The sequence below is a fragment of the Dicentrarchus labrax genome, unplaced genomic scaffold, assembly GCF_905237075.1.
Source record: "Dicentrarchus labrax unplaced genomic scaffold, dlabrax2021, whole genome shotgun sequence".
NCBI classification, from domain to species: Eukaryota; Metazoa; Chordata; class Actinopteri; family Moronidae; genus Dicentrarchus; species Dicentrarchus labrax.
In genome coordinates this window covers 2,733,915-2,759,501 of record NW_026136708.1, presented here as the reverse complement: position 1 = coordinate 2,759,501, position 25,587 = coordinate 2,733,915, and the positions used below count along the sequence as shown (strand labels likewise).

The 25,587-nt window shown below is 41.7% G+C and overlaps 2 protein-coding genes across 8 annotated transcripts in view; one reads left to right on the top strand and one right to left on the bottom strand.

Annotated features, from left to right (window-relative positions):
- Positions 1-343: 343 nt before the first annotated feature.
- On the top strand, positions 344-11,911 carry LOC127368759 (probable ribonuclease ZC3H12D). The gene is made up of 6 exons (XM_051409912.1): positions 344-501; positions 1,698-2,116; positions 5,070-5,209; positions 7,588-7,822; positions 7,974-8,080; positions 10,502-11,911. The coding sequence occupies exons 2-6, from the start codon at positions 1,818-1,820 to the stop codon at positions 11,449-11,451; spliced, it is 1,731 nt and encodes a 576-aa protein (XP_051265872.1). The 5' UTR covers positions 344-501; positions 1,698-1,817; the 3' UTR covers positions 11,452-11,911.
- A 1,320-nt stretch (positions 11,912-13,231) lies between these two features.
- tab2 (TGF-beta activated kinase 1 (MAP3K7) binding protein 2) overlaps positions 13,232-25,587 on the bottom strand; it is a 41,959-nt gene continuing 29,603 nt past the window's right edge. For 2 of the 7 annotated variants that reach the window (XM_051409896.1, XM_051409894.1), the window contains exons 2-8: positions 24,241-24,431; positions 22,374-24,060; positions 19,061-19,221; positions 18,092-18,185; positions 17,258-17,353; positions 16,401-16,487; positions 13,232-15,527 (exon numbers count right to left, since the gene is read on the bottom strand). In XM_051409896.1, the coding sequence (XP_051265856.1) occupies positions 15,388-15,527; positions 16,401-16,487; positions 17,258-17,353; positions 18,092-18,185; positions 19,061-19,221; positions 22,374-24,060; positions 24,241-24,342 (2,367 nt within the window). In that variant the 5' untranslated portion in view covers positions 24,343-24,431 and the 3' untranslated portion in view covers positions 13,232-15,387. The remainder of the gene's footprint in view (positions 15,528-16,400; positions 16,488-17,257; positions 17,354-18,091; positions 18,186-19,060; positions 19,222-22,373; positions 24,061-24,240; positions 24,432-25,587) is intronic. The other 5 variants (XM_051409898.1, XM_051409895.1, XM_051409899.1 and 2 more) reach the window with 4 other exon arrangements.

The following is a 25,587-nucleotide window of genomic DNA, read 5'->3' as shown; positions in this document are numbered from 1 at the left end:
CCTCATTAATGTTGGAAGCTCTGACACACATTTGCCCTACAAACTAAACTGATTCAAAACAACTTGTCCAAATAACTTATAAAACCTCAAAAGTATGTTGCCTCAGTCTGGCTTTAGCAGGCTTCCTGGTGCTCTAGACTGCTTTGTCACAGACATTCAGTCAGCATTTATTTCACCACACCAGGAAGAGCTAAAAAAAAAAAAAACAAGGGAGAAGGGGGTAAATAATTCCCTCTGGCTCCCAGATTAACTGTGAATCCACATGAGGAAGTAGTGATCTGTAAAATTCACAGCGTTCTCTTCCTTGCTGGTCAGAGAGTCTTTTTTTTCCCTCAGTAGTCGAGCAGTCACTTCCTCGTATGAGTAATAAGAGCTGTTTCACACAGACCGGTCTGCTTGTCAGAGCAACTGACTGACTGACTAAGAGCAGCTCACACACACAGAGAGAAAGACAGACACCGCTGGAGAGACTCATGCTCCGATCTGCCACTTGCTGAATGTGTAAGTACAGAATAAAGTCAACTTGAGTGTCGTGACGTCTTAAATGTGAATTCTCAGACCGAGCTTGGATTTTTTTGTCTTTTTCAGACTTGACATGTTTCAGATTTTCAATAGGCAAATAGGTATCAGGGTCAGATCTGTTTGTGAGTACAGCAAGAGCAAAGGTTGCTGGAGTTATGTGAGGCAATGAAGCAGAGATAATCATACTCTTCATTTTCAGGGGGAATAGAATGAATCTGAGTACCCTTGCATGTACTGAATGTCAACTCCGCAGCAGAGGATGTGGTTTGGTGCAGGTTGTAGCAAGCCTGTGCAAAGCCAAGCCCCTTGTAGAGGAGAGGATGTCTCTGGTAGAAACTTCAACTGTAAAGTCCTGTCCTGTTTATGCCCTTTTTCATTTCCGTTAAGATGTTTTTTTGTTTTGGCTTCTGTAGAACAAGGAAACCCAGACAAGATTTGCATCGCATCTTTTTCCTCATACTTCAAATGTTAGGTTGACATATCCAATACAGGAGAGGCTAATCAATCCATCTGGCGTGGCAAGGATCAAAAAGACTGTACAAAGAAAGAAGTATGATGCATATGTTTTGTCTGAAACAAGCACAGAGTTCAGTCCTTTATGGGCTTTTATTTTTAAACTCGACATGCCTTCTCAGTCGCTCTTACAGTGGTTTTATGTTTTCACTGTTAATACCGTGTAAGAAGTTTGCCCAAGTTTTGCACTCAGTATAGCTCTGTGGGAGAAAAAGTGGAAGAAGTGGGTTGAGTCATTCAGCCTCAAATACATCAGTGTGATCTGTCTTTGGAGTACGGGGGTTTCCAAAAACAGCAATAAAACGCGTCTGGAATGGGGTGAGGCTCATAGCATTAATACCCACACTGTCATTCACATCACTTACATTCATGTTTGTTTTGGTAACTGACCCCAATGACTCTGGTGGTAAAATTAGACCAGGGATCAGTGCAGACCCTCAGCTTCCTCTCTCAGAGTGTGTGACAGGGGCTTTCTTAACCAGCGTGACGTCAGTCAGTGTTTGTGCTTGCGTTGGCAGTCATGAGTTTGTGGTAAGCAGAGCAGATTCTATCAGCAAACACCAAACCACAATCAATTTGTCCGAAAACCCCTGTAAGACCGCAACTGTGCTTCCTGTGTTTACGATGACACCTGTCAACCTGTCAACTGTTCAAAAACACAGGCAGTTGCCGTGGAGACGCTGGTGAGACAGAATAAGGAGGCGAGGAGGGTTCCCCAGCCAGGCAGTCCTAAGAAGACAAAGCAGAGGAAGCACACGAGCTGTGAAGCATCAGCCTCCACGATGGACCAGCAGCAGCAGCACGCCAAAGTGGAGCGATTCCTCAAGCTGGGATATTCTCACAGTGACATCCTGAGGGTGCTGGAGAGCCTCCGCCACGACGCCCAGACCAACGACATCCTGGAGGAGCTGATAAAGACCTGCCACACTCGCACCTCCAGCAACAAAAGTGTGCCCAACAGTCCCAAGCTGGTGCCCAGAGGCTGCAGCCCCAGTCCCAGTCAGCCCAGACCTGGATCAGACAGAGAGCCAGCTGCTGGCTTCAGACCAGTGGTTATAGATGGAAGCAACGTGGCCATGAGGTGAGTCAGCTGAGTACATTTATCATTAAGAATACTTACTCAGTTTGAGTATGTTTATATTTAGCTGCAGTGGTGGAGGAAGTACTCTGTAGTTTACTTAAGTAAAAGTACATTCAACGTTACTGAAGTACAAGTGTTGCCAACAAAATGTACTTTTTTTAAAATCAAAATGTAAAAGTATTTGTTGAACAGGATGTTCCATTTGAGAGTGTTATATTATTATGTAACATATTATTACTGATGCCTTAATACATTAGTGACATTTTAATTTTTTTCAACTACTTTATATGCTAATTTAGTGCATATAAATTGAATTCAATTTTAGAAGATAGTCATGTTTTGTATGTTAAATCTTCATCTGCAAAGTAGTTGTAATGCAGCACAGTCTAATATAAGCCAAGGAAGTACAAGTACCTCCAAGTACACCAACATAACTGCAGTATTTTACTTTTTAGAACTAATTTCCATTTGTGTATCAGCGTCTCTTGTGTCACTCTTGTGTTTCACTTCACAGATCTGATCATGCCACACTTCCTCTTTAAATATGTGGGAAGTGAAAACAGTGTGTGCCTATATTCTTCCCTTATTGTCCACCCAGTTCAACATTATATGATGCCTGAGGGGCAAAGTGTTTGAGGTTGCAGTTTTCACATCAGATTGGAGCTGTTTACAGCAGGGTGATACTCTTATCTAGTGTGACATGCAATATGTGCAACACTATACTGCAGTGAAATTCCCACATCTGATCTCATGCTTTACCTGACCTAAATTGGGCAACAAGGAAGTTCTGAATCAAAATCTGCTCATGCAAATAACATGGCAAGTAGGTGAAGGGCATAATATGAAAACAGAATGGAAAACAAAAGAGAGATGTTATTGTAATACATGTTCCTGTAAGGATATGACTCTGAAAGAGGAAGAGGGCTGAAGTATGTGTGTCACACCTTTAAGTCCCAGGTGAGGCAGTGTGACTCTGGTCCAGCCTCAGGCTGTGAGGGAGTCTCTTCTTTCTGTTTCCCTTTAAGTGCCTTTCATTCCTTTCAAAGTGACGGACAGTTGGTCACCTTTCAAAGAAACCTCACCTGAATATGTCCAATCTCGTTCACCATGATTTTTCAGTCCTCATCAGTTATTTAGAGCAATTTAGTATTGCACTTATGACGTTGGGAGCCTTTTGAGAGACAGATTAAAAAAATAATGGTCAAAATTGAAGCAGCAGAGGTCGAGATATCCTGACTTTAGGTCCCTGCTATGGCTCGAGCTGCAAAAGCAGGATCCTACACTTGCAATGCAATGCAATATTATCTTTTGTTAGACATTCGCTGTCCAGTAAGTGCCCACGTCTTTCACACTTGCCGCCCCCATTATGTACCGCAGCCTTTCATTTTTAAATTTGTTTCCAAGCCCAAACCAAGATTACTCATACAATCTCACTTCAGTCTTTTTCTCTGAAGACATTAAACAACTGGTTGAACTGGTGAAATAAACAAGTTCATCAGCGAGAAGATTGGCTAGTTCCATATAGTTATTCTTAATGCCTGCCACCTTGGATGTAGTCGGTTTCCCCTTGAAATCAGAAACACTGTTCCTTTTGTCCGCAGTGGCTGCTAGAATCAACACAAAATGAAATTTCCTTGTAGCTGCTTTAAGTGCAGTTTTTCGATTCTGACATTTTAGAGGGAAATATTATATTATTATATCAAATATATATTATATTTAACTCCACTGCATTTATCTTAGTTGGAAGACAGACAGAGGATTTAATGCAAAATGTTTAAAAAGAGCACAGAATATGAAGCAAGATGAAAGCTTTAAACCGCACTCATCAGTGTTTTCAGATTAACAACAGATTAAATGATTATATGCAATGTGAACCCACATAATTAGCACCTCACTCTGCAGTTTATTTTAGCCTGTTTTAGCTCTTGTTTTGCTTTTACAGCCTGCAACTTTCATGTTTTGGTTCAGTCTTTCTGCTCTCATACACTACCCCGTCAGCACCAAACAGCAGACAGACATAGAGACTAGCTTGTGGACACAGTGGAGAATTTAGCAGCTAAAGAGCTAGATATGTTTTATTACCAAACCAGAGCAAAAAGAAGAGTAAGTAATTAAAGTCTGCAAATAAATCAGATGTGAACATACTGAATGTGTGACTCCAACAGCATTGATTCTATTTGAGCTACAGGCTGCAAGTATATATGATCAAGGAAATACTTTCAAAGTAAACTTTGACACACCAGTAAAGATATGCAGAGCAGACTGCATATTCTGTATAAATCGATCACATGCCTTGTCTTTACTGCCTGTTGTATGCAAAGTGTTTGACCACTTCCTGCTGAGGGAGAGAAAGGGAATCCCCTGGCATGTGCACACACACACACCCAAACACACCCAAACGCACAGTTTTTACCTCCTCCATAAAACAAAGCAATCCAGTTTTTCAGAGAGCAGATGTTTGTCAGGTGAACTTGTACAGAACTGATCACATGTCAGGGTTAGGTTTTCAGGTTTATAAAACTGACTTTTATCAAGGTGCTTCAAGTTTAAAATGAACAGGGCCTCATTTTTTAATTCATGATCTTGACCATGATGGAAAGGAGTTTAAAACCACTATTATATAAAACATAACTCACAACTCTTTCCTCAGAAATTATGAAGGTCTAGATTTAACCTCAACAACACTGACACCATCAGCAGCTGCCGAACATCTTCATTTTGTGTGAGAAATCTTAACTGGATTAATAAGTCACTCCTTGAGACTGAGTGCATGTGAACAGTTACTCATCTCTATGCTTTTGTAATTGTGTTTAAGAGAACTTTGAGCATACGCCTTGCGACACTGTCTACTTCCTGAAAAAGGGAGAAGAGACGTGTTTGCATAACATGCATGGAAAGACAAAAGAAGAAGTTTTTTTTTTTTTGTTGACGCTGGGCTTCTGTCCCTTTGCAGCCATGGAGACAAGAAGGTGTTTTCGTGCCAGGGCCTCCAGCTGGCAGTGAACTGGTTCTGGGACAAAGGACTGCGGGACATCACTGTGTTCGTTCCCCTGTGGAGGAAGGAGCAACCACGACCCGAGGCACCTATCACGGGTAAGGTCACCTGAAGAGCTTAGATGGCACTGTCCAGTCACTCTGACCTAGTGTGAGGTCAGTTAAAGGGAAATGCCACCGACTGTATGAATTCCCATGTTATTGTTGTTCTTTAGGACAGATAAATCAGGGTTTCTGTGTTTCTGTGTTTATTTCCTTTAAGGCTTGTCTGACCTCGCCCAGTTGTGACATCATATTGTATGGCTGCAGGTGCTTTATAGACAGTTAATCTAATGTGGCAGTGACTGTGGTTGCACAAGATTGTGGTTGAGGAAGCAACACAATTACCTTTATATTTAATTAAATTCAATTCCATTTTATTTGCATAGTGCCAACTCATAACAGAAGTTATCTCAGGACACTTTTCAAATAGAGCAGGTCTAGACCGAACTCCCTATGACATTAATTACAGAGACCCAACAGTACTACCATGAGCAAGCACTTGGTGACAAGGGCAAGGAAAAACTGCCTGTTAATCAGGATGAACCAGCATTTAAGCCTTATTTATGGATGAGATGAGATGCTTCTTTGGACTTTGGTTTGCTTAGAGTTTGGTTGAACTTATATGAAGGGTGTTTTATTTTTGGTTCAATATCAGTCCAGGGTCTTAATTATTACTGACAATTGCCCAATATTCCATTTTAAATAAGAAAATATCAGTTAATACTAATAATAACTTTGTTTGTATAGCACAATAACTATATTGATGTAAAAATATCAATAACAAATAGCAACAGCAAAAGAAAAACTAACCTCTTATGTGTTTTTTAAAAAACACCTGTAGGTGAGGTCTACTGTCTGTGGAAAAATGTACAGGAAATGACGCATTTACACTTGCAGAAGCAAAACAATAAGACTCATTTGAATAAACCATAGGAAAAAAAGAAACCACAACACTCTAGGAGTCTCATATAGTACGCTTAGCTCTTGTCAGCATGAGACAGTGCTTAGAAATATCACCAAAAAGGTCACTGAAATTAAGGAAATAAGAAAAGCCAACATTTTTACAACTGTTCTGACATGTTATATGCCACTCCGGCACGTAGCTGATGACTGCTGGTAAATTCCCATCCCTCTTCCCTGACTGTTATCTCCATCCTGTTTGGCAACCCGATCCCTCAGGGAGGGCAGCTGTAGCCAGCTTGGATTGACAGTGGCTACAGTGGATGGCAATGGAGTCCGTCCAATGGATTTCACCTAGTTTCACTGTGAAAAACAAGTATCTAACTGTCTATGGAAACAATGAGGAAGTGTAACCACCAAATGTGAAATCTACAATACTGTTCATGCTGGATCAAGTCAGCTAAAAATAGCCTCTTCCCTGAAAGTGCCCATCATCAGTTTACAAGGAAGCATTATGAGTGCCAAGAACAGTTCCACACCTTTTATGATCAGGCTGTAAAGTTTACTGACAGAACAAGGATTCTAAGATAAAGATCATATGGACTGCAACGTGCAAGTCACCTGCCTCAGTACGTCTGTTTATCACCACGTGTTCTCTGGATACATAAAATGCACACCTTCATCAGTTATCCATGGAAATCCTTCAACCAGCACCAGAACAGACTTGTTTTTCTTACATGAATGTTTTTACAGCCATAATGTTGGTGGAACATGATCCTGTGCTGCAAATATAATGCAAAAAATATTTATTTACTTAATTGCATTTCTTATCTTTTTTTGGACACTAACATTTTAACATTTTATTTTTTTCAACAAACATACAGTTTTTGGATTGTGAGCCTCTGCCCAATAGTTGAAATGTCCTTTTACACTAAGGACCTCCAATAAAATGAAACAAAATACATTTATAATTACACTTCTCTTAAAAAGATTTATGAATAAGTTAAAAACTAGACCTGTAGATAGGTATAGATGGGACCATAAACCTATAAACAAATCATCATCAAATCATCAAAAAAAAATCATTCAATATATAAACAATAGACATTAGATTTAATATACTGACAACAGGTTAATATCCAATGTTAAGAATTACCTTTATCATGAAAGGACATCTCAACCAGTGTATTGACATAATTTTGCTCAGTGAGCCAAACGAAACTGAATCAAACAAATACAATTACTTCTAAAACTTTTGCCAGGTCTCATACCAACATTGATTTTTCTGCCATTAACTTCCTGGACCAGCTTCCAGGCCACCTGCAAAAGTCTGGTTTTTGAAACCGCAGTGCATCCTGGGAATTCTTTGGGGCCTTGATACAAGATAACACAGCTAAAAATATGCTTAAAGAAACCATTACAGCAGTGTTTGTTTTTAATTGTTTTTTCAGACACAAGAAGAACTAGGTGGTTACTGTGCCATCAGCTAACAATAAGCCTTATAATAAAACACTGTTCTTGTGCATTTTTCATAGACCAACATATTCTCCATGAGCTGGAGAGGAGGAAGATCCTGGTGTACACGCCGTCCCGCTGTGTGAACGGTAAGAGGGTGGTGTGTTACGATGACCGGTACATCGTCAAGCTGGCCTTCGATTCCGACGGCATCATTGTGTCCAACGACAACTACCGTGACCTGCAGACAGAGAATCCCCAGTGGAAGAAGTTCATAGAGGAGAGGCTGCTGATGTACACCTTCGCTAATGACAAGTAAGACAGATGGCAGCTTTAGGTTACCAGTGTGTGTGAGGGGCACCTTCTCTGCAAACTAGTTAAAGTGGAGGTTCATTTGTGCCCCAACATAACAGCACTCGTTCAGCTAAAGTCACCTGATCCTGACTGTGTTTCTGTGCTGCTGCAGGTTCATGCCTCCAGACGATCCTCTGGGTAGAAATGGCCCCACCATTGATGATTTTCTGCGAAGGAAACCGTGGACCACAGACAACAAGCTGCAGCACTGTCCTTACGGTAGGCTCACATTTCTTTTTCACCTAACAACAAATCCACCTGCTCAGATTACACTTCCTTGTACTCTCCCAGGGGATTAAAACAGCAGCCACACAATAGACACAATATAATAAGAACCAGTTTAAGGAATACAAAGTGTGTGATCAACACTTGGATCTGTGACATTTTCATGTAAATTAATATCTGTTGTGATCCTCTCCACTGCTTATCTATATTACAAAGCAGCAACTGAACATAGAAACAATTCAGAGCTCTTATATTATTTTTTTTCACCAGGGGCCAGATGTAGAAATTAGTACACACATAAGAACATTCACATACTCATGTACACTGATATTTGTAGAAAATGATACACAGTGTCATGTCATGATGTGAAGCAACTAAAATCAGGCCAAGCAACCAAAGTTTTGTGCATTTGCAGCACCAGTAGTTTCAGACCTGCAGTTCTGCTTCAAATTGCAGATGTAGATCTTGCAATTGTGCACCACCTACAGGAAAGAAAAATAAAAGCTATTTTGACACTAGTGCCACAAGAAAGCTTCTATAGCCACTGGCTGTGACCACTGTGAACAGTGGCTACAGCCATTCAGTGGCTGTGATTGTGATTGTGATTGTGATTGGCTACTCCAACAACACATACATTTGGCCAAGATAGTGCTGTAGAGCCAGACACTTTGCTTACAGTATAACAATATATTGAATTGTAACCCCTGTATCGTGATACGTATCGTATCATCAGATTCTTGCCAATACACAGCCTTAGTACTTCTATCAGATATGCCCAATGTGTTACAAGTACACCCCAGAAGTTTAGGAATAGCTTCACCTCAACACTCAGTCATGTCAAAAACTAACACAGCCTCACTAACAGCCAAAAGCAGCAACCATAGCCATAATCACAGTCTGAATCAGCCTCAACAGCAGCCACTCATAACATTTGATAATTAGCACTAAACACAAAGTATAGCTGAGGCTTATGGGAATGTCATAATTCTAATAGATATATTGGTCAAAACATAAACCAAAAATATCCAACATATTAATATGGAAAGTCAGGGATTACACCATGATTAGGTTATAGCCTCTGGGAACAAACAAATGTTTAAAATTGTGTGCCAATCCATCTAGTGGATAGTCAGATATTTCACTGGATATGTGAAAACCTTGACCTGCTGGTGGCGGGAATCAACAAAGTCATTAGGATTTAACCTTTTGGGTAATGTGGGAATCTGTACAAAATTTCATAGCAATTCACAAAATAGTTGTTGAGATATTTCAGTTTGACCAAATAAAAACTATATAACTACATAATCACATGAGCTGTAATGGCTGACCAATCAATGGAGTCCCACCATCAGAAACTCTCTCATCAACAGAAAAGCCCCCCCAGAAATTGGGTTGTCAATCTGGGAATTGCAAGGCAGAAACAGATTGCCCACAGAATATTTTTTAGATTATCAAACTGGTTTAGAAAAGATTTCATCAGACCAAAATGTTTTCTCAACCCATAGAGGAAGTCCCAAAAGATTGTGAGTCAACTGAAAACTAGAAACAGAGTTCCAAACTGTGAAAATCTCTGGCCTTGCATTACTTCTGCAAGAAAATTTCCATCTGCTTTCACTGAAACTATGATGTCAATACAGCATAATCTTTTTTAGATAAGAGATTAATTCATCCGACCTTGTATTTCCTGATTGAAGACCAAATGGGGACACACTCAAAGACTTTTTCCACCAACAGGGAACTGACTCTGTTCTATTTCAAGCACCTAGTTTTGAAACTTTAGGAGTGTTATGACCAAAACAAAATTCATTTGGAACGTGACATATAGACTTTCCTTCTTAAACCGGTTCCATTCAAGACTCTTGGAACCTTGGTGATGTGTAGCAAACCCCCTCGTGCTTCCACCAGTTTTGAACAGAACCATTGTAATCAAGGATGTGTCATCAACGGAGGGCGGTGCACAATGCACACTGACCTGTTAAATGATGTCATGATCAATGACAGCCATTTTGGTTCCAAAGGAAAACCTAATATTTTTCGAGTTCTGACCATTTATTTTTGGTTGAAATACTCTGCACGAACCAGAATGGAGCCAGTTCCCTGTTGGTGGAAAAAGCCTAAGAGAGAGGTAAAGCCAGTTTTTTTTTTGGTGGGGGGGGGGGGGGTCTTTCCTTACTCTTTGTTGACTCCTGACTGGAGCATTTGAAACCATCTGTCATGAAGAGATTAGCTGCCTGTCCGTCAGGGATTGCGCCTGAGAGACAGCAATAATAGCATCCAACTAATTTGTTTACAAAGCTACCAAAGCTTACAGTAGTGAAGGGTTCTAGACACACATCCTGTGTTGATAGTTTGTTGAGGAGATACGGGTTTACAGCTGTGGATCCCATGAATAACCTCTTGTTTCTTTCTTTACAGGAAAGAAGTGTACTTATGGAGTCAAGTGCAAGTTCTACCACCCAGAGCGCACCAACCAATCCCAGCTATCTGTGGCCGATGAACTGAGAGCGCTGAGAGACAGAGCCAAGAACTTCTCGCCCAAAACGAGCCTGCAGGACGCACAATGCTTCCCTGCCTTGTATCAGCCAGAGCGTGCATACACCTCATCCACCCCTCCACCTCTCAGCATAGAGGATCAGTCCCACAGGACTTCACCAAGCGAGCAGTTCTATCAGAGAGACAGCAGCAGCCCGAGAAGCCATTCAAACACCAGCCTCCACCACTGCTCCAGCCCGGATGTGGACGAGGCCTTCAGCTCCATGGACAGCTCCATGTCCAGGGTCTGCATCCAGGATGTGCCCTATGGCACAGAGCTGCCTCTCCACAGCTACAGCAGCGGGATGGCTAGCTACAGCCTGAGCCACGACGACTACTCACTCTCAGGGTCATTTGGTGGGAGCACCCAGAGGCCCTGCCTGAGCGGAGGAGGTTACTACCCTCATCAGAACAGTTCCATGTCCTGCCAGCACCCTGTGTGCAGCCAGTGCAGTTGTGGTCACCAGCAGGCCAGAATGTCCCAGCACCACAACCACCAGCCAGCATGGGGCTCCTGCCCTGCTCTGCCTCCACATACCAGGGACTATCCTGGTCATTTTTCAGAAAAGCAGTACTTCAGACAGCTCTCGAACAGACACTGCAGCAGCTTACCAAGGGACCCGTGGGTGCAGGGCGGCCCCTCTGATGGCAGGCTGAATGGACGGGCCAAGAGCCCGTCCTGCGAGCAGAGGAAGGGCCTGAGGAGCCAGCTGAGCACCCTGTTCCCTCAGAGCATGGTGGAGCAAGTCATGAATGCTTACCCACACGTCTCAGACATGTCTGAACTGATTTCTCTCATCCAGAGCAACAGGACGAGCCAAATCTCCTTCTAGATTGGAAAGATTCTTTTGTTTGTTTGTTTTTTGCTCAAACTGAGCCCACATTGGAGTTCTCATCCCAGAAGCAAAGTGAAAAACGACTGTGAATTTGCATTATTATGACTCATACTGTGGGAAGACTCTTGCAAAACACATTCCAAACTTAGCCTTTATTTTAGCATTAAAAAATGACTCAATCTGAGGAAGTCTTGAACATGTAGCAGACTGAATGTTATTTCTTTATTATAGTATAAAAGTGCAATGCACTACGCTCCGTACATGCTACTTTTTGTAGCACTGAAATGTTTTATTAAAGCAGCATGTGTTGTTTTCTCATGTTGCCTCAAAGTGAGGAACCCTTAATACACTATTCTGTATTTCTGTAAAGAATGTCATTGAACTGTTTTTGATATGAATTTTAGAAGCTTGTTTTTTTTTTCTATGCCTGTGAAATAAAAGCACTTCAATCACTGGATGGATGTATGAAATGTTCCTTATAGGTGGGTAAGATTATTCTTCAGTATATTTTAAATCAACACTGATTTCAATGTGGAACTGCTACTGCACTGCTGTCTGGGGGTTGAAACTCTCACAATCATATCAGTAATGACAGAGCAGGTGTTTTCCATCAGTTATCAAGGCCAAATACCTGCTGCAACACGCTGAGAGGTCTGACGGAGCACTTTTGAACCTTTTGATTATAAAGAACACCCCAGACATGTATTAAAACATATATACAAATAGTGTGCTTGGAACAATAATGTGTGTTGGATATGTGTTTTCCACAAAAAAGTACAATTTCCACATTAAAATAGTTAAAAAGTCATAGTCAAAGTCATCTCATTCTACCTCATTAAAACTTCCAGAATCTCTTTAATATGCAAATGTTGTTGAAGTTTTCCTGCTGGACACAAGATGTCTCCTACTTCACTGTAAAGTCCATTCTCAGTGGATGTGCACTGGTGGATCACACTGTATAAGTTGCATACTGGACCAGCATTGACTTCTAAGCTATCTGTGATGTCACAAACCCTGCTGGTAGGCCCCACCCCTTAAAATCAGCTTTTCAATGAGCACAGAGAAACTTTCCACTTTCAGCAGATGAATGTGAAATGCTCTGTGTTGGTTCAAACTTTAAGTGTCGGGGTGCACCGTAGGCCAACCATGAACCACAACTTCCCCTGTTTATATCCGGCAGAGATAACCATTACAAGTTGTTCCCCATCACTCTACTGTCAGCAACAAATAACGACATGAGAGTCCGAAAAGGGGAAAAAACTTAACAAAAAATGTTCAAGTGTTGCCACAACCTAATGAGGATGCAGGCTTTTTTCCATCTATTATCAAAACAAAACAACATGCAGAGAAACTCAAGCCAGTAACAGTTTTCAACATCATGCGACAAAATTCTCGGTCAAAGTTGAGTAAACCTTTTACACAGAGGCATGCTGACTGGTCATAACAGGAAAACACAGGTGTAAATAATGATGTTTCCAAGTGTGAACCAGCCCAGTACTAAGACAATGCAACTGACAAAACCAAAGTGGAATTCACCCATTGCATAACCATTAGCTCCAGGTGCAGTTTTCCTGCTATGACGTAGCAAAAGGTTTGCCTGAAAACGCTCCATTAGTTTAAATCCTTCACAATCAGAGCCATTAATCCAGATGAGTGTTAATGAACATCTGTCAGACAAGCTACAGTCTACTGAAGCCAGTACTGGTCTCTTCTGCCATCTAGTGGATATAAATATATTGATTATTGTACCAAAGTATCACAGAGACAAATCAAGAAATTCAGAATAGATTTTTTTTATTATTTTTACAAATAACTTATCTGTTACAAAGACAGTTTTCCCAGCTAAAATCAAAAAACACTTTAGATATCCAAATTATTTTTTTTCCATTTAATAAAACATGAATAAACTGCCTCTTCACACCAAGGTGCAGGTAAAAGCTGAAAACTGGTTTCTTTGGGTTGGAAAAAGGAAAGAAGTATGGCGTAAGTGCTTGAGAGACAATAATTCATCTTCTACTTTTAAATGGGTTTAAACAATACTACAATTTTGGTTTGAAAAATTGGCATTCGGATGTGACAGGATAGATTATTGATATAAATTCAATAGTTCTAAAAAGGCACTGATGATGCAAGGCAACATTTCACAAATGTGGAAAAAAACAAAACAAAGTAACAACTCCACAGTTAAGGTAAGTTAATGACAATAAGTAAACTTTAGAAACACCCTCATCAATAAAAGCTTAGGAGGATGAAATGAGCCAAATAAAAAATAAGAGTATACAAAGTGGACAGTCATGTTGTGCTTACATTTTGCTAAAAACAAGTTGTTTTTTTTGCCTTGTCTGCTTCCAAGATGTGACAATTGTGACCTGCTCTATATAAAGGCATGGGACCCATATGAATATTTCTACATCACAGGAACACTTTCAACAGAAACATATTCACTTTGATCTTTGGTACCTCACAGAAAAAAAAAAAAAAAAAAAAATCAACCAATTCAGGTGCACAGCGACATGGAAACGTTTAAGCCAATCAGCTGTTCCAGGAGCACTTTGACATCCATCTGCAGCAACATCCTGATTGTACTGGAAAATGAGCGTCTCTTTGCACTGAGGTGTAGTTGTCCCCAAACGTTAAACCTACATTCCAGTTGTCAGATAAGATGGCAGTTTGTAATTTTTGCTTTTTTGAGCCTTTCCCTCCCACGAACAGTTCCGACATATTTGGTGTCCTGGAAATAAGAAGAAGGAAAAAAAAAAAAAAAAAAAAAAAAAAAACTCCATCGGCTTCCACTTTGCTGCATCTACAGATCGTACACAGGAAACTCAGCAATTACACAAGCGATGAACGGACCGGGCAGATGTAGCTTCATGATGACTGCAAGGTTTTTTTTTACTGCTCTGCTCCTCTCCTTCTGCAAGGCTTCAACTCTCACAGAAATCAAGTAAAAAGCTTTAAAAAAAAAAAAAAAAAAAGGGAGCATGGTGCTTATTTGTTTGAAAGAGGGAAACAAAACAAGACAAAAAAAGTTAATAAAGTCTATAAAGCTATACTTACAGGAAATACACGTGATTCATAGTGTGAGGAAGAAGGCTTTTAAGGCACATTCTAAAATTATGTACAGTAAAAAGCTCAAGGGGAGTTTCTGCCTCCGTGTACTGTACACAAAGCATGCAACGTAGTTTATTTTTTTTCATAACTCATGACTGAAGAGACAGAAAAGGGGATACTGAAGGGGAAGGACAAGAGGCACATTTGAGTTCCCCCTCTGACATCCTCTAGAAACAGCAAACAAACTCCACGATTAGTCTGTTAGTTTTCCCTTCAGATGGAGAGCAGTGGCTGAACACAGTTCCCAATCCCCCCGGTCATGCCACCACAGAGGAAGAAAAAAATAAAATTCAATCAGCAAAAAGGCACATTGGCACCTGTGTTGTGTGTGTGTGTTTGTGTGTGTGTGTGTGTGTGTGTGTGTGTGTGTGTGTGTGTTTGTGTGTCTATGTATGTATGTGTGCCGTCACACTGCAGGGCCACACTCGTAATACTGTAAGTGGGAGCAGCGAGGTATCCCCCGGGGGTTAAAGTGTCACCCGTCGAGCAGAAAAGGGAGGGGGGAGGTGACCCCACGCGATCCAAGTCTCTAAGGTGAGGTATCGTCCGACTCTACCAGCCTTTATGAAAAAAACACAAGCTGTAAACACTATCCAGTCGAGCCTTCAGTGGACAGCATTCTACAAACCTTAGAGAGGAGGAGAGAAAAAAAAAAGAAAAATCAAGGGAAATCAGGCCGCGTGATGCACGATGACTATGACCTGTCCCAGTTGTCATACAACTGGGGGGGGGGGAGAAACAGAGCGGGCCCTTTTCTATTCTAGTCAAGGCAGGTAGGCGTAGGAGAGGGGATGGGGGGTGGCGCGTCGCAGCCTCGTTGGCTCAGAAGTGCCGTGGGAACTCGCACTGTTCACAGCGGTTGAGGGCGGGATGGTTGAGGAAGGTGCAGGCGTTGCAGCTCCACTGCTTCCCCTCGTCCTCCTCCTGGTCTGCGTTGGGCTTCACAACCTTACTGCCCGAGTCTGCAGGGAGGATGAGGAGGAGGTCAGGACAAGTTTATCCATTAAGTGATGAAAACATGGACATTCAAAATGATTTACATATGTGGCTGTGTTGAAGTGAACACTTCTGTATCGGTGTGTTTACATGCACCGCAGTGATCTGATTATTGCCCACTTGGCAGTAATCTAATGTAAATACAGAACCCGGAGTCAGTTTTCAGGTTAAAGGATTAAGGAGAACTTGGATAACAGAGCAACATGTCTGCTCAAAAATGTTTCTAAAAGCTTTCTGAGTCAGCACATGAGCATGCAATTGAGTCTAGACGTGGAAAGTATCATTATAGTGGAAAGCAGCATTGTTGAAGTAACACATTGTACTGTAAAACCAAAACCAATATGGCCTGCACTCTCGCAATATTCTACACATGTTGGTTCCCAGAGTTAGACCAGAACTGCAATTGCAGAAATCTCAACTTATTACCTGGTTAAATAAAGGATATGGGATATAGTGTGTGTGTGTGAGAGATGGTTAAATCTCTTCAGGACACACATATGGTTTTATAAATTCTTCAAATTAAGATAAGAATTAAGAGATTAATATCAAAAAAACTTTTTGTGATATTTGCTGAAACTTTCACTATATCCTGACAGTAGAACATGAGACAGATGATGTGTGAATCTGGTTCCTCTGGCTCCTCCTAGTGCTATATGACAAAAAGTTATTTTGATAAAAGTTACCTACTGCAGCTTTAAATAACCTAAAGACCTACTACATTTCAAATCTGAAAAACAAGAAGGCTAAAATAAGATTGTGGACCTCGTTAAAAACAAGATGAGTGTTTGATGATAAAGAGATGAAGAATAAAAGAAGAGAAGAAGGACAGAGATACCAACCAAGTGGGAGAGGAGGGGAAGGACCAGAGGAGGGTTCCATCATGAGTTTAGAGGTCACATTATATCTACATCCTCTCCTGTCTGGCCCTGGTATGATGGAGCCGAGCAGAGAGCGAGGGATGAATGGATGGATGGATGAAAAAAGATTACAGGGCAGGTGGGGAGGGAAGAAGAAAAGTGCAGAAATGAAGAAATCAGTAGACCGGAAGTCACAAACAGGGTTAAACCAACATGTTGGGCTGATTAACTACATTTTTCATTTACTATTCAGCAGTAATTAGAAACGCATCCCTCACTTAGCACAGGTGTGTTCAGAGTGGATGACGTGTGTTGGCTCACTGTGTGTGACAGCTCTGATGCTTCAGTGCAAAGTTGTATCGTCTCATGATACTCCGTGTGTGTATATGTCAGGTCAATATCTGGTCATTTTTACAGACTTTGCTATTGGCCTTCAACAACCCATATTGGTACAACCCTGATGAAAACATTAATGGAATAGTGAAGTTAGTACTATCAGCCTTTTAGATACTTAAATAGGTCATACTGGTGGGTTTTTTCATACACTGGACTGTACTTAAGTAAACACAGTTTGTAGTTTGATTATCTAAAGAAGCAACTGACATGGCCATTAGTCAGCAAAGTACAGTGTGAAAACATTAGACAAAATGCAAGAAATAAATTAATAAATGAATTAGATAAATGCATGCCATATATAATCTATCAGTATGATTATAACATGGGGCAGTACTACTGTAGTAAATCCAATACAAGAAGTCTAAAATAAAATTAATCCAAGGAATGTGTCCAATGAAATGAGGAATGTCCAGACATGATCATGCAACCTTCTCTAAACTTACCAATAGATAAAGTACCTTTGGGTTTGGGTGGGACAGGACCAAGGAATCCAATGTTGTCATAAAAATTATGGATTGCACTGGGATTAAAGTCTGGTCCTGTAAACAGATAGAAGAGTGAAAGATTTACTTTCCATTTAATAGTGGATTTACCTTTCTCATAGCTCATAACAATGTTCATGTAGAGCTTTTCACAGTAATGCCAAAATGTGTTTTGAATACACTAACTCAATAATGAATACATAAATACGTACTGTATACAACTGTGGTGACTGATTTAACCACAAACACAACCACAAACAGAAGAGCTGAAACTTAAAAAAGATTGTCTATAGTGTTATAAAACTACTTATTACGAACTATAAAAATATAAACCATTAAAACTAATTTCAGCGTGTCTTGGAAAAACTGGTCGCAGTAAATGTCTGATCCCAGTTATCGCCACATCTGTAACTTCATGGGTGAGAGGTACTATTCATTCATCTCGCCTTCCTTCACCTGTGTAAACCAGTTGTTCAGTGGCTCCATCTCTAATAGCAGTGGAGTGCTGCCAGGGGGCCAATAAATCCCTTGTTACCAACCAGCAACAGGATGCAATTCAGGAAGAACTGGTAGTTAACAGCACAATGGCAGCGACTTGACCGTGTGTGTGCAGAGGATGTGAGCGGACCTGAGTGACGTGCTACAGCTGCAAGCGCTGGATCAAATCTGACCTCCCTCACTCAATGACTTATTGTTAACTTTATTATTATACAGCGCAAACATGTACAGAAGCTGTGTGCCAGTTAAACAAAATGAAAATATTGAATATTAGATACCAGACACACAGTTTCCTACCTCTTGTTTGAAGGAGATCGATTTCTTTGGTGAGACAGTCGATGTCAATCTGCAGTAACCTGTTTTTGCATCGCAACTGCTTCATCTCCTCAATCTGAAAGAGAATGAGACAGGAAGGGATGAGCCGGTTGGCAGTCAGACGCAGGCAGCTCTAAGGTCGGGCATCCTGCTTCTTAGTCTGTGTAGCAAATCAGTGAGCGTGTCAGGAGGAGAGCTGCTCCACTCTCCAGAGCTGGCTCGCCTCAGTAAACAACACTGAACCAAGGAGCTACTGCGTTCAGCAACACCAGCCAATTAACCTTCCGCAGCCACTCCCCCCCTCTGTTGATTCAAACAGCTGACTCGACAAAAAAAGCCAAGAACAGCACTTAATCTGAACCCGAAAGGGTTCAACAAACTCAAGCAGTGCAGAAAATAAATATGAAAAGGCACGTTCACTTTGTTTCCTTTTTTACTCTCACTATCACTGCTATAGAGTTTTCTGTGAAGTAGCAGCAGACCATGCTTGCAGAGCTCCAGAATGAACTGTGAAGTGAATCTGACATAAACTGTATGCTCCGTCAGTCTGAAAATATGGAACAATATCAGCCAAATCATAAACAGACCCTGTAATCAACATAGTTTCAGGGTGTAGGAGTACTGATGTGCCATGAGCTGGAACCAAGAGCGGCAATGTGACCCAGATCATTTTGTTTTGTCTGTTCAGCCTTTTATCGGTCAGTAATAACCAGAAAAACATTTATCTGCAGCTATGAAGACCATCTCTGATGACTCTTAAATCATATATTTCTGAGAGGACTGCTAATACAATCATATTAGCAGTTCACTAGGAACCACCCTCCTTGGCGTACTGAACAGAAAGCCATGAATTTTGTGAACCATTGCACCCCTACCATCAAATTAAATCAAATACCAACAAATAATCTCAAAAACAGCTAAAAATTGACAAATTTATATCTCTAAGCTTACAGAAGGAATTTGGGAGGCCGAATTGGATCTCTCCAGCCGTCTCCTGGTCAGGTCGTTCTCCATCTCGTTGACCTCCTCTTTTAGCTTTTCCAGCTTCTTCTTCTTCAGCTCCAGCTCGTGCCACAGTCTCTCCATGCGGGCCTTCTGATGGACCAACAACGCTGGACAACACACACAGAACAGTACTATATTCATTCACTGGTAAACTTTACTGAAAAATGTGAACATAACGAACGTGATACATCATCAAAAGAGGAAAAGCAAGAACATTTGATCAAGAAACTTGTGTAACTGTAACTAAAACTTCAGTATGCAGTACTGACACATTTTCAGGTACACCATAGGCGAATCTCTGCACACACCAGTCCAACCAGTTTTGAGCATAATTCCCTGTGCATAAAAACAACTTTGTGTAAGGAGAGACAGGGGAACCACATCAGATTCCTCACTGTTGTCCATAAGTCTGCGTTTCACCACCTACTGTGGTAACACGAGGAGATCAGACTTATCCCGGTTAGCACACCGCTGCAGGCAAATTCTGCTGCAGTGTTTAATACAGAACATCAACTGTACACACGATCTGCTCAAGTCTCTACAGCATGTTTCCCATAATTCATGGTAGATCTGTTGACAGGTTGTAACACCTCCTACACAGTCTTTCAACTATAAACAACTCTCTCATTCTTGCTCCACACAAACACATGCCACTTGGCAAATTATGGGAAGACGGTCGACTGGTGAATGTCCTGTAACAAAGAGATAATACTCTTGTTCTCCTGTCAAAATGTCCTCAAGCTAAATTGCTACCTGTTTGCTTAATACCTGTCACACATTGCATTTTTGTACTTAATTTTCATCTTGATTGTACTTTAAACCATATTATCATCACTATCTTGTTGCTGCTGTTTACATTCAACCAGACACAAATTCAATAGATGGACTACAGAATTATTTCCTTGGTGTAATTGTATGTGTATATGTATATAAATAACTCTGTATATTGTTTTATTTAATTTATTTATTTTAATTGTATCTTTTATTTTATTCCATGAATTTTATTATCTTTTTCTGTGTGTAGCATGAAGGAACTACATAACTTTAATTTTGTTATACAGCCTTGTAATGTATAGGGATGAATACATTTCCTTGATAAAACTGTACTTTTCTTGGAAGTTACGATGTTTGTTAGAGTTGTATTTTGCAATAAACAGAAAACAGTCACACAGTGATATCACTTGATAGTGACAATGAGCTAAATGTTCAAAATGTGAATATAAATGTGGCCCAGCACTTGTACAGCTGAATACAAACTGAAAATGAAAACAAAAAGGCAAATTAAGGTGATGATTTTATATGTGCTGCCAAAAGTACTTCTATTCATTACATGTGGTGTTGTCTATTTGTTGTTATTTTGCACTTACAACTTGGTTTGGTAATGTATTTCTGTGCTTTACAGTGATCTTAGTTCAGCTATGAAAGCAAATGTGCCTTCATTTTAATCACAACAAATAATCTTTGGGGTTGGATCTTGGATTTGACCATATTATTTTATTCATGGTGTAATAATGAGCAACTACTTTCATGACCATCCAGATTTATCATTTCACATGTAAAACTGTTTAAAGCTAATCTTTCTTTTTGGAAAACCCACCCCACTAGTTTGCTGTCATTTTAAGTGAGCTTAAACATCAACATGGGCTTGTCTTACACCTGATTAGACATGTTGTCTTTTCCTACAACTGCCAAACTTCTAAAAACATTGTCTAATTTCTCCTAAACGATCCACCAAATTAAGCTCAGGTGACAAATATATCATGCAGTTACAGAATAACACTTGATTTTATATCTGCAACGCCTAGATTTAATTGTTGTTTTTGAGATTCAGGAATTTGGCAATGAGTCGCGTAATTATCCGAACGCTCACTGAATTATCTGTCGTGCATCTGACTAAATGAAAACTTAAGCTCACAAGATGTAAGTCTGGCTGTGTGATGTTACCAACCCGACACATAAAAACAAAAATATGCATTCCAAGAAACGTGCAGAATCAAAAGGGGTCATGTCTTCTGGCACCAGGTGTTAAGGCAGTATAACTTAAGTCTGTCATTTGAAAGACTCTTTCTCTTGCCAATCAGAACCGGATCTTCAACAAAATTATACAATCACAATAATGTTATTCTGCTGCCAAACAGTAACAGTCCTGGTGTAAATCCTGACTGGTGAAGGTTAAACACATTAATGTTTAATTAACCGTTGTGTGCTGACAGGTGTGTCTTAATCAGTTACAGCGGTTCCATGTTGGTGTCAATAAACATGTTTCCGAGCCAAAGCCGATTAAGTAGGAAGAAACTGGGCTGAGGGTCGGCAGCAGAGGCAGCATGCCCAGCGTGAAGCCCCTCTTGGTGGTGGTAGTCACTGCAGTGTGTGAGCCAGAGCTGGTGACTCACACGTAATACAGTGAAAAGCCCAAAAAAGGACACAGCACTGTGCTCTGACACGTTTTGACTCACACAACAGAAACCGCCAGTCTCAGGGGTCGTCGGAACAAACGCAGCGTTTAGTAAGGAGGACTCACACTGAAATCATCATGCCGGCCCTCACTGAGCGAGTCACCTTTGCTTTTATCTACCTCACAGAGACGGACATGCAGAGCAGTGTTTCCTACGCTGACTGAGCATTAGTGACAGCAAGTATACTCAGTTTGGCTCAAGAATTACATTACAGTCTATGTTATGGAAAGAGACTTTTAAAATCACACAGTACACTTTATAGTAAAATTACTTTCTTGGCAGGATGCAGTGGAAAAAGCATTTAGACCCTGTGCTGGTAGCAAAAAAAAAAAAAAAAACCTTGTATAATATTATTCATTGTTACAACAGGTCTGAAAACTGCTCTTTTTTGTGCCACATCACTGTGCACTCTTTAGCCACTTGACATTTTAAACAACGAATAAACAGTGAAGCAAACAGCTCTAGAAAGATATCAGAGGCCTACTTGATGAAGGATTTTGCTCCAAGTTGTGGATGTTAACTCCTTATCTAAAGTATGTATTTGCAAACCTACGGGCATAAGAGGTGATCTGAGGAAATAACTAATAACACAGACTCCACTTTGCAATGCTAGCTCTAATATAAAATGTTGTAGAAATAATCAAAAGAGGACGTTTTATGTAAAGTTTTAAAGCACTTGTACTACTCAGAATACTTTTCTAGGTGATTTACTATTTACGTTTAGTATAATTTCTACTGCAGTCGTTTCTGTGTGGGCGCAGAGACTGTTTATGACCAAAGTGATGATACTCAGCATTGCTCACCTTGTGTGTACGCTGCATCATCAGAGCCCATGCTGAGTCTGCGAGGCTCGCTCGGCCTCTCTCTGTGCGGCGACAGTGGGTCTGAGAGATGGAGGGGGTCTGGCTCCACAAAGTGGTGGTCTGAGGGTAGGCTGAGAAGGTTGTTGGGCTCAAAAGTAGGGGACACGACTCCAGGGGACACAGCTGGGGGCTTATTGGGTGACACCGTGATTTTAAAAGTGTATTTGGTGTTGGGCTGAGTCACCACCACGCGTGGGGAAGAAGCTGTGCCTCCCCCTCCCACAGAGGCACGGGATTTAGGAGGATGGTGGTGGATGTAGGCGGGGCCCATGCTCACTTGGCCCCCCATGTTCCTGGCCCCTGAGGGCCCCTGCAAGGGAGGGTTGGCTGAGATGTAGACTGTGGGAGGGTTCCTTCCCCCACTGTCGTCGCTGGAGGCATTGGCAGAAATGTAAAACTTGGGTTGGGAGCGGGAGCCGGCTGAGGCCACGACGGCCTCCTCAGAGGGAGTGGAAGCAGCAGTAGGCGGGCTTGCAGAGATGTAAACAGTGGGCTGGCTGCGGCTCAGACCTGGGCCTCCGATAGAGAGAGGGGTGGTAGGGACAGTAGCCACCCCGGTTGAAGAGGAGGAAGAGGATGGACAGGAGGAGGAGGTGGAGGAGGACCGTGGCCCGCTGCTTGTCCGCAGCACGGCTGTTGTGGTTGTGGAGTTGCTCCTCTGAGGAGATTCAAGTTTGATCTCTATCTGATTCTTCCGTGGGCCAGTGGAGATGTTCTGGATGTTGTACTGACTGATGGTAGAAAGGGAGGTGGGCATGACAGAGGAGGAGGAAGAGGAAGAAGAGCACGAGGAGACACCGGAGGAAGAGGCCAGGCTTCCGGAGGGAAGAATGGAGGGCGCCTGGGGATTTGTTGGGGAGCTGATTGGCATATAGACGTGCGAGGTCTGGTGGCCCTGGGTCTGGTGTTGTGAGGTATGTGAGGAGGCGTGCTGAGGGCCGGACCAGGAGCCGGACAGGGAGGAAGGGTGTGAGATCTGGTAGATCTGCTGCGGGGGCTGGGAAGTGGGGCTGTACTGGGCCCTGCCTCCCTGCTGCTGGTTCTGCCGGGTCGTACCGGACTGGCTAACATAGGGCCTGATGTAGATAGAGTTACCCTGTGGACTGCTGAGGCCCGACTGTGGCCCGCCATGTATGTGCAAAGAAGTGGGGGTGTTGCGGCCTGTATTGGGGGCTAGCGTCACGGTAATGGGGTTAAAGCGCGGTGTCTGCTGGGCACCCATACTCGTTCCTTTGACACCCAGAGGGTAGAGTCCAAGGTGCTGTGGAGGCTGCGGTTTGCGTGTGGGCTCCATCACACCAAATACATTGAGGCTGGAGGGCACCTGCACTGGGGCTGACTGGGGATCCTGCTGAAAGAAGTCACTGTTGGGGGCCTGGCCTGTCTGGAGGGGCCCGTCACTCAGGCTGTGGGCCAGAGTCCGGCTGCCGTTCATTCTCAGGCCGTCCCGAACCGGGGCCACGTGCACATTCTGAGATTGCAGGCCCAGGTTCAGCTGGGTCATGTGATTACGGAGCCTGGGGAAGGTGGGGTCGTCAGAAAAGCTGAGGTTTCCTTCTTCACTGTACAGGTAGCCTGGACTGACCTGGGACAAGTATTCACAGCAGGCGTCTAAATTGTTGTTGTTCTGAAGCAAAGAGAGAGAGGAAACAAACTCACTATGCAATATCAATGTTTCAGGTGAGACAAAGATGCTAACATACCATTTTATACCATACCATCAAATCATAACATTCTTAACTAGCTTGTTATATTGTAAGTTTACAATCAACTGAAATGAAACATAGCCCTATTTCAACTTGCTCACCTGCAGAACACACTGGGATACAACACCCTCTGGTACTTCAGGGAACTTCTGGCGCAGGTCATGCAAAACCTGAATGTCAATCTGGTGGCTTCCCTGGGCCATTCGTATGTTGCCAGGTCAGGACTGCTTGTTCTGTTCAGCGCACTGGGGCGTCAGTCGTGGCAGAAAACCGCCTTCATCTTGAACATCTTCTGAAATGAAACAAAGACAAAGAGGAAAAAAAAACCTGATGAGAACACATCCATATGATTTATGTAAAAACATAAAGATACACGCAGAATCCAACCTTTTTCTCGTCCATACACAGAAGGGAATCTTCCCATAGTCATATGAGCTGGTCTGTGTTTTGTTAAAATTCAATGAAAAAGTAAAACTAATGTCCAAGTAGCAGGGAGGGAGCCAATATGGTCTACTGCAACTCCACTCTACAAGACATCCGTCAGCATTTGAGGTTGTCTATTTCATTATGCCTGGAAGCTTTCAAAACAAAATCGCAGAGATCCTCAGTGAGAATAGATGGCATTCATTTCAGAAGCCCTCCTACCCACAAAGCTCCTTAATAAAAGAGTAGCAGAGGGGGGAAACCACCTCTGACTGTCTACTGGGAAATCCAAGCCTTTTTAACTGATCTTAATATCAACATTCACTTATTAAGGACAGAATGGGAGCAAACAGTAGTCTGGTCTGGAGTCAAATCTCCACATAAAGGTCTGTTAAGCTCCAACGTACGACAGCTCTGCAGAACAGTTGATTCCACAGAATCACGGCTTTAATTCCGACACCACAGAACTGCAGGGCTATATACTGTGTTTGCTGCAGACTGTCTCACACCCATAAATCTGAGAGACATTAATTTTTATTCATCCCTTAACCTTAAATTAACCAGAGACAAAGCTTTTCCAAAGGGCATAACAGCATATTTTCTGCACATACAGTGGAGATTTGGAGTTAATGCTTAAAAACAAAACAATGGTACGACTGTTTGGACTTGTATGCAGCATTTTCCTTTGTGCTCTTGTGCTACATACTGCCAGTAAAGTTGCTGGTGCAGGCGTATGTTGCTACAACAGCTTCTGAATGAAGCACCGTCAACCAGCTATTAGGAGCACACTATAGAATCTGATCAAAATAGGACAAAAAAGGATAAAAAAAACTGCATGCTCACATGAACTCTGCACAGTGCTGCTATGGAATTGGTGAGCATTTACAGCTTTGCCTACAAGTACAATGATGATATTTCTTCTTCAAGCGATTTAAAAACCTCAGTTATGTGTTTTCATTTGTTATTTAATAATCTTGCAATAATCTATACAAAATAAATCAAACAAGACTACTCATGTTTACGCT

Excerpts from the sequence above, each read along its gene's own strand:
- LOC127368759 (XM_051409912.1), top strand. The coding sequence starts at position 1,818 with ATGGACCAGCAGCAGCAGCACGCCAAAGTGGAGCGATTCCTCAAGCTG. Across the intron at positions 2,117-5,069 it reads GGAAGCAACGTGGCCATGAG|CCATGGAGACAAGAAGGTGT; the intron begins GTGAGTCAGCTG and ends GTCCCTTTGCAG. Across the intron at positions 5,210-7,587 it reads ACCCGAGGCACCTATCACGG|ACCAACATATTCTCCATGAG; the intron begins GTAAGGTCACCT and ends CATTTTTCATAG.